At 38.8% G+C, this 12286-nt stretch overlaps 1 protein-coding gene across 3 annotated transcripts in view; it reads left to right on the forward strand.

The window, feature by feature from the left end:
• LOC122983827 (calsyntenin-2-like) overlaps window positions 1–5213 on the forward strand; it is a 242844-nt gene extending 237631 nt beyond the window's left edge. For 2 of the 3 annotated variants that reach the window (XM_044353950.1, XM_044353951.1), the window contains exons 15-17: window positions 487–610; window positions 4259–4443; window positions 4702–5213. In XM_044353950.1, the coding sequence (XP_044209885.1) occupies window positions 487–610; window positions 4259–4443; window positions 4702–4935 (543 nt within the window). In that variant the 3' untranslated portion in view covers window positions 4936–5213. Of the gene's footprint in view, window positions 1–486; window positions 611–2108; window positions 2966–4258; window positions 4444–4701 lie in introns of those variants that run through there. The other variant, XM_044353952.1, reaches the window with a different exon arrangement.
• Window positions 5214–12286: the final 7073 nt, after the last annotated feature.

Genomic DNA, 12286 nt, shown 5'->3' on the forward strand with positions numbered 1-12286 from the left:
ACAGGCTTCTCTGGCAGGTTGAGACATTGACAAACACTCCATCTGTAATGCACTGTTCTTATTTTATGATGAATGCCAAATGTCAGTTCAATGTGTCAGCTAACCACTGTTTGTATCTCTCTCTAGTCTGAACTATGTTTGACTTATTTATACATTCTCTGCTGTTAACTTGGAAAGAACAAAATGTTTCACCACTCACTGAGGTCCTTTGAGGCTTTTGAGCTGAATCTGGTTTCACATTTCACCTTCCTGTACTTAGCTGACCTTGTCCCCCAAAAGGCATGAACACATCCACTTCCCCATTTCTCCCAGGCTCTTTTTAAATTCTGGACTTTAAGGCTGTATTTTATTTTGTCTGGAAACTTTCATCTGTATGAGTCAAGGTAAGTTTAAGTTGTCTGGAGGGAAACACTGGGACTATAAAATGTTAACTCATCTCCTTATTTTACAAGATCATCACGTCTACTTTATCCATTCCCAACCCAGGTGAGTGTGCTCCACAGTTCAGAGGCCGGGGAACATGTCAGTCACGTGGTGGCTCCTCCTCAGTACATGCAGGTGGTCCACCATCCATCCATGATTCATGACCTGTACCCAAGCCACAGCTCAGGTAAGAAAAGTGCTCAGTGTCTCTAATTTCTTTTTAAACAAGCTGAAGTTTAATTTGATTTAAATTGTGCACTGAATAGCAGATGGAAAAATTAATATTAGGTAAATATCTTAATGTGTCCAATACTTTGTTCTATGACCAAATGCCTGCAGAACTAATGACATTCCCATCAGCCTCAGCTGCACACAAAGAGGTTTAGAGATAATTAGCAAATGTTAGCATGCAAACATACTAAACTAGGATGGTAAACATTATACCTGCCAAACATCAGCATATTAGCATTGTCATTGTGAGCGTGCTGATGTTGAGCATTTAGCTCAAAACACAGCTGGGGTTAAGTAGAGCCTCACAGAGCTGGCAGCATAGCTGTAGACTCTCAATCTTGTTTAACAATTTAACACATCTAGATAAAAGTTTGGAGTTTAAGGTCGTTCAAAATCAACGAGTGAAGGACTTTTTTTCAAAACTTGCAGAGATGCCAATTCCTCCACTGACAATAGCTCCATTCAATACACCAGAATTCAATGTACAGTAACCACAACATACAGCACATGTGATGTGGTAAGCAAGGGTCATGACTCACTCGCTGACAGCATTAACAAAAAAGTGAATTACAGATTGTAACTAAGCTATTTGGGAAGGATCAACCTCAAATGAGTGATGTAAGGTCTGACAATATCTGAATGTGGAATTTTGCTTCAGAGGACTGACGACAAAACTGTGTTCACTCTCTTTTGGGAAATGACAAATATGAAAAAAAATGTAGCAAACGACTTGGCAAAACACTGATGGGCACTTTGGAGTAAATTAGAGTACTCAAAGGAATCCCTCACAGACAGTGGGGGGGGGGGTGGGGGGTGCAGGAGCTTTTTACTAACCACTGAGCCACTGCTGTACAAAAAAAAAAGATCCTGTGAAGAGTTTTTATGTCAGCTATCCATCCCAGGGTAAACATGGTTAGATCCTAGGGAACACTCAGTTTGGCTTTCTAGTTTGTTTATCGTACTGTTCATCCAACTGCCGCTCTCACACAGTGGTCCACAGTGGGAAACAGCATGTAAACGGCTCCTCTTGAATGATGTACCACACTTATCCTCCTCTCTCAGTGCATATGAGTGATCTGAAGTAAGAGAACATGGTGAGGAGGAGACATTGGTCTTAATCTACCATACGAGATTTAATTATTCATCATACTCTAATGGATTCTACTTAGTCCTGGAGAGTTCAGTGGCCAATGCTGCTAACAGCCAAGAGAGTTGGTAGGGGGGGGGAGCGCCCAAATGTGTGTGTGTGTGAAAAGGAGGTCAGAGGAGCACAGAGGGTGGTTGGAAAGAGATTTCCAGTTGTAGTTTCAGTCATGACAGGTTTTGGCACGTGTGAATGTTTCAGATGATATCATGCTGTATGTAGAGTACAAAGTGGAGGGAAAACGTCAGGATGTGTGTGTGTGTGTGTGTGTGTGTGTGCATGCATGCAAACATTCACCCAACTTACTCAGAGGAGTTGCATGAAGCTTCACTGCGAGGAAGATCAAAGGCCATGGATTTAGTGTGAAAATCTAGGGAACTAGACTGAATCGAATGATCATCTGAAGAGTCCTCTGTGAGTCTCACTCTCATTAAACACACACACACACACACGCACACACACCAACTGGGACTAGAGGAGAGAGGGCAGGCACAGAGAAGTCGTGTTATTTCAGTAGGCTGGAGATCAGAGCAGAAGAAATAAACATTTTAGATCAAGAGAAATCCCTCAGTGTGTGTTGTGGTTATGGTACTAAATAGGGCTTATCTGTAGCTTACTCACAGCTATCCGTTGAATTCCTCAAATTTTTCAGGCTTTTATATGTCATGAGTTTTCAGTTTTTATCAAAGCAAGCAGGCCTTGGACACAAATTTAACTAAAGGTTTCAACATTGAGCGAGTTATTGTGTTTTCTTCTGTACATTAGCAGCCTTGAGATTTGCCAAACTGTGCAAAGCTTAAAAAATTTAAGAGTTCCTATTTTCTTAGGCTCCATCAGTTGAAATACAGAGCAAAGATCAGGAGCAAAGCAGCTGCAGTCTAGCACCTTTTTTCTACAAATGTGTCTTTTACTGATGGCAGAATAAGTAAAAACATCAGGTTAAGACTCATTTTCTCAAACAAGCTAAAATTAATGCAGTACTACTACAGCCCTACAATATATCCTACCTTCCAGAAGATTCCAGTTTTTAGAGAGGTATTGATTAATTCAGTGTATTAAAGTAGTGAAGTGGTGGACAGACTGAATGACTTTGTAATTCCCTGAGCCAGCAGCTGAAAACAATGTAAACAAAGACAGTACATTTACAGATGTGATAAGATGAACACAGTAGGTATCAGGCCATACAACCCTAATACTAACCCTAACCCTAACTACGAAGTACATTATGTAGCTAAAAAATATATATATATATATATACAAATCAACTTTAACCTGCATTTCTTTATTTTATTTGACCACTAGGGGGCAGTGGAAGGTAAAAGTTATGAACACAACATACGGTCACCATCAAGTTGATATGGTGAACATGTTAGTAGACAGACGCCTATTTACACATCCAGCAGACACAGAGCAGCATCAACATTCATTTGGTGTCGTGTTTCCGGCCTCATGATGAATGTAAAACCAATATTCACTCTTCTTTTTTAGCCTGTTTTGGTCTACTAACTCCTGAGGGAAACTTTGTTAGTTCACAGTGGGCTGGTAGTGCATGGTGGGTTTTTCAGAGCTTTTTCACTGAAAACAGAAAACATGTGGAGATGAGACTGTGTCACATTACACCACAAGTTATCTTATTCATTGTTAGTACAAAAAACTGACTAGCACAGTTCCAAAATAGCACCAAAATAAATGAAAAAAATGGAAACTGGTTAGTGGTTAGACAATGAAAACAGACTAATATTGCATAAAAATGACATTATAGAAAAATCAGTGGGTTGTAAGAATAATCAAAGATTACAACAACAACAGGAGGCCTATCTTATATAAGGGTTTGAGTCACCGGTAATAAAATGAGAACATAAAAAAATCAATAGGCTAACATGAAGGCAACTGTAATATCAAAGGATCGACATAACCATAAAAACAGTTAAAGAGACTCACCTACAACAACATGAGAAATGACTCAATGAGTCATCTGTCACCTAACACTAAATACATACATAGAATACAGGTCACAGCATTACTTGGACCTGGAAAGCCTGTGTTACAACTGTGGGCATGAATGTGGGTATTTGCCTGGCAGGGATGGTCTGATGAAAGATGCTATTGAGTTGCATTATGGGAAGTGTAGGATCCAGCATTTTTGGAGTTTGACCCATACTAGGAAATCAAAGTTAGGATATCTGGGCCTCTGCTGCATCAGTTTTGACCATTCTTTTTTTTCTATTGCAAGTCACCTGGCTTCATAGAAGTGCAATCATAAAGTGTTTGTAACATATGAATCCAAAAATGTTGTTGAAAATGAGTTTTATGTGATGAAGGTTTACCAAGTGGAATTTGTTACTACATAAAGTGAATATGTGTGACTGACAGTGATTCCTGGTTCCACCTGGACTGACTTACTCAGGCTGTTTTACTTAGTTTTTCTCACCTCGTGCTTTTCTCTCGTCTTGTTTTCAGGCGTGCCGAGTGCCGCCACCGTGGTAATTGTGATGTGTATCGCCGCCCTGGTGGTGGTGGTGGTGCTCGGCATCTACCGCATCCACCTAACCCACCAGCAGGAGGTCAAGCTGACCGAGACGACCAAAGGGGCAGACGAGACCTGGGACGACTCGGCTCTGACGATCACCATCAATCCAATGGAGGTAAGAGAGTGGAGGAGAAAGAAAGAGGGAGTAGAGATTGGAGAAGAGAATGTGGAAGGATGCTCCCAGGGAGGGGACTAGAGGATAAGTAAGATGAACTCAGTGTTAGTGACCAGAGTATCCACAAGAAAAGAAGAGATGCTCCCATAAGCTGCTTCCACATTAGGAATTAAAGGAGAAATTGTCATGATTTCTTCCTTTTAAAACTACTTTCTCATCATTTAGTTCCTGAAACACTCTGAATATTTCTCACCTCAGAACCTGGAGGACCCCCAGGCTGCAGAAGAAGAGGCCAGCGAGGAGGAGGAGGAGGAAGAGGAGGAGGAGGAGGAAGAAGAAGAGGAGGAGGAAGATGACGAGGAGGAGGATGATGACGACATCACCAGTGCCGAGTCAGACGACAGCGAGGAAGAAGTGGACGTCCAGCTACCCAGGATGCAGCGCCAGAACAAGAGGGGCCAAAACTGGGACAAAACAACAATATCTTATTGAAACACACATTCACAGTCACTGACACACAAACACACTCATTGTACAACACGTCCATACTGAAACCTCCAATCTGATGGTTGATACAAAAAGACTTTCTCTTCTATGTGATGTTGAAGCTCTAAAAATGAGGTAATATCTCCCCCTACTGGAAGACGACACTGAAACACACACACACACACACACACACACACACACACACACACACACACACACACACACACACACACACACAACAATGATTAAACCTGAGCCTTGTCAGAAAACCTCCCGTTTTATACTGAAAACATATAGCTGATAAGAGATAATACGACACTAAAACTGCTCATCAATCAAATGACTTCTTAAAGGGACAGCTCGCTAAATTTAGGACATTCCTTGAGAGATGTTTTTCATCGAATGATCTCTCTACCGTTACAGTCTACACCACAGCCACAGTCTTTCATAAAATAACGTTGTGTGAATCCCCTTTTGTCAGTTAAACCCTGCACCATACATTCAGTTTGATGTATCGAATTCCACAGTGCAATTTCTGATGTCCCATGAAAATGCAAAACAGTCTTTATTTAAGAAAACTGAGTTGCAAAAGTAAAGAAACTGAGACTATTTTTTGGTTTGTATACTTCATGTTATTTATCAGTCTTTATTCTAGCAAAGCCAGGTGATTTTACAGAAATAGCATATTTTCAATGGTACTCAAAAACAAACAAAACAAAAAAAAGATGATCGGTGTGCTATAGCAGACGTCAATGTTGAACTAGCCGAGGGGTTTGAGTTTGGGGTTTTTGGGAAAGACAGAGGAGTCTCCTTGTAAATTTTTATACGCTCCTTTCTTGTAAATACTGAGTATAGTAGGTGACCCCCACTCAACCCAACCCAAGCCCCACTTTATCCACCCAGAGACCCTCCTCTCCACCTGTACACAACACACAGACACCTCCTCATATGTATGTACACACCCTGAACCCTAAGCCTGCAGGAGTCTTTACAGAACGGACCCTCAGTCCTCTGTGTGTGTTTCTAGCTCAGCTGGGTTTGTTTGGATGGATGTGCCACTGCCTCCATAGTGACTGGTCAGTTAAAGCTGCACTAGACAAATATATTTAATTATAATATCATAAGTCTAAATGACCGAGAAGTGTGTCCCATCACTATTCTTATATAAACCACAAGATCTACCCAAATGAAATGTCTCATGTCTGGTCTTAACAACAACTAGTGCTCCATCCAGAGAAAGCTACAATATTATTTCTACTACATTTACTCCTTCTTGTCATTAATGTTGCATTGCAGAGATGTTGGAATGTCAGAAATTCAGACTTCCTACAAGAGAGAATCAGTGTAACAGGCCTTAAATGATATGTTCACATTTTTAAAGTCTGTCTTAAAACAATACTGACTGCCACATGTACTTATGAACACGTCCCTGCAGTCATTCTCCCTGTTCATACTAGCTGTGAAGCGATCCTTAATGTGATTGCAATGTAAATGAAACAAAATCCACAGTCCTTTACTCTGTTGTCAAAATGCATTCTGAAGTTTAGCTGAAACTACTATGAGCCCTTTGCTGTCTGTTATACAAATAAAATGGGTTTCTTCCAAAGTTGAGGTGATTCTAGTGTGAAATTTCTGTTTCCTGGACAGTGTCTTATTGCTGAGCCATGGTAATAAGAGGAGTCAGTTTTGTACCAAAAAGACTAACTTCAAAAGATATCCACTTAAGTTGACTAACTCAAACTGCTGAAGTCTCATATTAGTTTCAGGTGAACTTTGGAATCTATAGATTTTTACCCTCATCTCATAAAACTTTAACAGCATCTCTTTCAGTGAACATATGAACATGTCAGTTTTCTTTTCAGACAGACTTGAAAAAAATATGAACCTGTCATTTAAAATTTAAATTCCAAGTAAGAAGGTCAAGAGACACAGTTCTCTGATGTCACAATATCAGAGTCTGACCGGTGCTGGATTTTTGAGGCTGCTATTGATGTTCAACTGACTAACAACAAATACAAAAGTACATTTTAAGCAGTAAACTTCACCAGAATAACAACAATCAGCACCAACAAATACAACAAAAATATTAGTCGTAAAAAAAAATGTAAAAAGTTTATAGAAATATAATAAATATTAAATGGAGCCATTTATTATGAACATAGTCTGTATTATGAACATTAAAGTGATCAATATTTTTATACTAACTATGGCTCATGCTCATACATGTAACGCTGCCTGTAGAGGTGAACCCACAGAGAATCATCAGCAGACTCTACAGGGCATTATAACATCATCCAGCTCATCCTGTCTGTATGATGCAAGTTACATGCAAGAATTTCCTCCAGTCATTATTTATGTTAAGAGATAGAACTCCAAACACCTTTTCAAAACATACCTTTAATATTTATTCACTGCAATTTCTTGATTCATCAGTGGACATATATACGTCGATACCAATATATATCTGTCATGAGCTAAAATGGGCCAATAACAGAGACTCAGCCGATGTATCAGTCAGGCTCTACAGCATGTACTTAAACATCTACAAGATTACTTTAATGTCCACAATCCCCTGTAGTACATTTTCATCATTGTCATAATATTGGCGTATAACTACTATAACTGTTTAACGCTGCCAAATACCACTGATGCAAATTAGCTGTTCCATATGGAAAAATGATAATCTGTTGTTTCCAAACTGGATTAGTAGAACGCACAGAGTCTGGAATTAAACTCACCTGCAAGAAACACACAAATGTTCCAACTTACTTTAAATGCAGCATTAACAGAATAAATTTAGGTCTAGGGGGAATGTCGCATTACATAAATCCTACCTCATTATCCACTACTTGGGGCAACTGATCTATAAACTTGCCTGGTGCACCTTTAACATAGGAAAGGAGAGAGAGGTGAATGCATTTGGCAGTGTCACTGACATAATCGGACAACCCAGTCTAAGGTTTCCTCACCTTGAAGTGAAAGGGCATTAATCTGTGGCTGTTACCACCCTGACTCCAATCTGTCTGTAATGTTTGATAGCAAAGAATCCACAAAACACAAGGTTTTGTTCCAGGAAAACACAGACATGTAGTGGCTGATAGTAGCGTCTGCAGCCCATAAATCAAAGTTTCCTCCTCTAACCTAGTGAGCCTTCAACAGCTGTCCTGTGGGTGTAGCTGGGAGAACCTACTGTATGTGTATACTGTAGCTCTACTGTATGTTCATGTAAAGATCTCATATGTTGTTTAGGAGTTTTCCTCATCTACTGTGACACCTAGTCTTGTGACATCACCCCCTTCCCCTCTCGCACCCTCCTCCCTTTATCCCCTGAAACCTTTGGTGGATTTTGCATCAGCCCAACTCATAATGTTGTCCTGACGTTTGTTTTAGAAGAGGAGGACGGTGAAATTAACATGAAAACCTTGTATAATGTGTAAAAGTCTTTTTTTTTTTTCTTTTTTTTTTTTAGTTTTCTTTTTTTTCCTCTGGACTCTTTGGTCTGTTTTTCTTTGGAATGGTCACTACAGCACTTTCTGTAAATTGGCCAATAAAAACTTGTTTTGGAATCTAGCTGTGGGTCTCGACTTGTGTGATTGTGGGTGTTTGTGTGTGTGGGTGTTTATGTGTGTGTGTTTCCATTGTGCATTTGATAAGCTTGATGTTTCCTTCAGAAGTATTACATTATTTGTACAGTATAATCACAGGATAATCCTTTAAGTCCATAATCTTATAATGAAAGTTTATAACCTTTTTAAAAATGTGGAAAACTGCAATCTGAAGGATATTTGCAGATCACACTTATGTTCTGCAAAGTTAAACCTTTCTTAATTTAGAATCTTAAACCATAGCTCATTAAAAACATCTGACCTTGGTTTTAAAAAATTGATGTGCTGTTATATTTTATAAAGTCTAATAACTGTATAATAGTATTTGATTTGATCCACTGTTCTCTGTGGTCCTCCTTAAGTGTAAATTTCTACAGGCAATGTTTCTCTAAAGAAATCACTTTGATTAAATTCAATCATCCATTTATTTCTAAACCACTTATCCTCTTCAAAGCGAGGCGCAGCACTGATCCTCACAGGATTACCTTTTATTCTTCTATAAAAGATTTAAGTATGATGAAGCCAGCAAACAAGAGAAGGTTGTCATTAATAGTATGCAGATTCTTCCTCTACCCTTCTACACGGAGGTCCTACAGCGTTATTTTTCTTTCAGTAAGGGGGCATTTAGTATGTTTTGATTGTATCAGTGAGACAAAGAATTGCACTCACTGTCAGGCTCAGGCTGGTTATTGTTAGTTATTATTTCTGAACTAAGTCCATGAAGCTACAGCAGGGGGCCTCTGTAGTGCAAGTGTTGGTTAGACACATAAATGGATATTTCACTGGAGACTACAGAGCAGAGGAAGTCTGCCCCACACAGTCATCTATATATTTCATGTTGTAATCAAGCTATAATTGTACCACCCATACTGCAGGCCGAGGTAAGTACAAACATATTATCAGACATGTGTTGGTTGTGTCTGTTTCTTAGTAAGAAAGAAGAGAAATGAGTTTGTTGAATAGTAGCTGTACTGTGTGCATACTGTGTTTGGTTTCTGGCTATTTAAACTGTTCAAACACTTAAGAACGTGTGCTCTCCTTGGTACTGAAGTGCTGATCAGCACCACAGACAGCAACACTCAAAGCTTGTTAGACTCATTACAAATAATTATATATTTGATTTAAGGGTTAAGAATTATTTTGTGGTTAATAGTAGGGTAAGATTAGGGTTAAGGGGTCAGGTATGTAGTTTGTTACAGCTGAGGTTAGTGTAAGTCTACTGGAAATTAATAGAAGTCAATAAAATGTCCCTGTAAGTGACAAAAACAAGTTTGTGCTGCTGTGGGGGGGAAAAGTGGGATCTTTCCACCTGAACATGTGTGAGGATTAAAGGCAAATGGATCTCGTAAGTTGCTGTACCTCAATTCCATACTACACACTAACTGTACACAGTATATACTGATCTACAGTATACAGTATAGTACGCTGTTTCTGCAGTTAGTATACAAGAAACCGAGATGTCTCACCACCATCCATGATTACTTTTTTCCAGCTGTGAGCAGCTCCTCCATTTCTTTTGGGCATTGCATTGTGGGAGAACAGTGTACATCAACAGCACACTCAAAAATAAATAATCTTTTAGAATGTATATTGACTATTTTGAATACACTTCATATTCAAAACCTACTTAGAATTAGTATGCAGTATAGATTTGTGACCTTTAGGCTTGGTATATCTGTCTGCAAGTGCAGATAAATACAAGTAAATACAATTCATAATTGTGGTTCCTTTATACCATATTTAATTAATAAATAGATGAATCTGCAGTGAAATATATAGAAACAGCTACAGTATATTGTTGTGAATAATTATGAAGATAACAGACTCAAACTCAGAGAATTGATAATCGACAAAAACTGCACTGAGTATAAAAATATAGTTTTCTGCAATGCTTTAGCATTTATCAGATTCTTCATATATGTTTTTGCTACCACTCTATTCTGTACACAAACTTTCTTCCATGTTTTCCACTGTTAAAGGGTTTTTCCCTTTCTGAAGTCCGGCTCTAAGGACAGACGATGTGTTGCTTTACTGTGATTTGTGATACAAATAAAAACTGACTTAACTTTAGAAAGACTGCTGTAATTACAGCAATTTTGAGAAGGTAATACATGCAAAATGCCTTATCAATATTACAAATTTTAAGACATTTGGCCAGTGGGACATTATAATCCAAGAGGTAAATGCTGTTCTCCCATTTTATTTAATTTTTTGTTGTTGTTTTCATTCCACTTTTAAGAGGAATATGTACTCAATCGATTTTAAAATTAATAAATGTTACTACCAGTAATTTCTGGACTGTGAAAATACATTACTGGAGATGTGCTGAGGACATCTGGGAGTATGAGTCCATTATCAATGTAGTGTCTCCATCTAGTGGATATTGACTACACTGCATAAATGAATGTGATCATTTTTAAGCCACTGGCAAATTCTGCTCCATGTGTCCATGTGCTTTTCACACTTTGTCAGACACATTGAGATATTAATGACTGAATTTTAGATTTTGGCCTTGAGCCAATCAAGGATTATCATGATTTTTTAAAACCTAGTGTTACAGAAACCATCCTAGCTCTTCTACAATGAGCGTAAATGATGGCCCAAGAGACTTACTGTTTGCATAAACTGGCAGCAACGCATTAACTCAATATGAAAGAATTAAAATATTCACTGAACTTTTTATTTTCTAGAGTATAGAGTAGAGTGGGGGGAAGCCGCAGGCACTGTCACCTTCACTCTCGACCTGCAAACACAAACAGATTTGAGATTCTACAAAATCCCTCCACTACATCAAACAACTCTGGTGAACAGACTACTGTTATTATCGCCTTTGTCCTTTCAAATCCTCTTCAGCCACGTCAGATGCACAGATGTTGCTTCTTACATGTCGTCGCTGCTTGTGTCAAAGCTGCACAGTTATGACATCCTGTCAATCACAGAAGCATCCTGCACGCAGAAGTTGAGGCAACAGTAATAATAATAATAATAATAATACATTTACATAATACATTTGTACTGCACTTTCATAAAGAAACTCAAAGTGCTTCAGTATTCATAATGTAGAACACACAACATAAAGTAAATAGTGATGAGTTAGGATGAAATAATAAACTTATCTGTTCTGTTTCTTGCCTGAAACAGAACAGAGTACTTTTATTACCATATACATGATTTATTACCTGAGTCTTTACACTCCAATGCAGTGAGAATGCAGAAATGTTCAATCCTTAATTGTAACCTCTAAAACAAGCAGCGATGAAGGAGCATCAAATTCAGCTGAGGGCGCGTGAGGACACTGTTTGATTTGCACACACATGAGCAGATCTGCTCTCTGAGAAAGCCAAGCCTCACAGTAATTCATCTGGAAAAGGCTGTGCATGAGACGCGATCATGGAAGTGAAAACAAAGACAGCGAACCAGAGATGGAAGCAGAGCTGCTTTCCCACAACAGAATACAAGCAGTCGTGTGATATTTTAAAGTAACAACAGATGGTCACAAAGTAGTGACTGTTGTGCAAAGGATTTGAAAAGTTCAACCAGTGAGCCGGTGCATGCTGGAGAGTCCAAGGCCAATGCAGCATGACTTTTTGTGTGAGAATCGACTGAAATGTGTTTCCACACTGAGCTGTGGCCTTTAAGCCTGCCAGTGTCCTGGAGCATAATACCAACGCTGAGCACAGGCTGTTTCATTGCTTTAGAACTTCTTATTAACATTTCACTAGAAAATAAAGAATCTACGCTCCAGTAAAATG

Source organism: Thunnus albacares, chromosome 6 (genome assembly GCF_914725855.1).
Source record: "Thunnus albacares chromosome 6, fThuAlb1.1, whole genome shotgun sequence".
NCBI lineage: Eukaryota > Metazoa > Chordata > Actinopteri > Scombriformes > Scombridae > Thunnus > Thunnus albacares.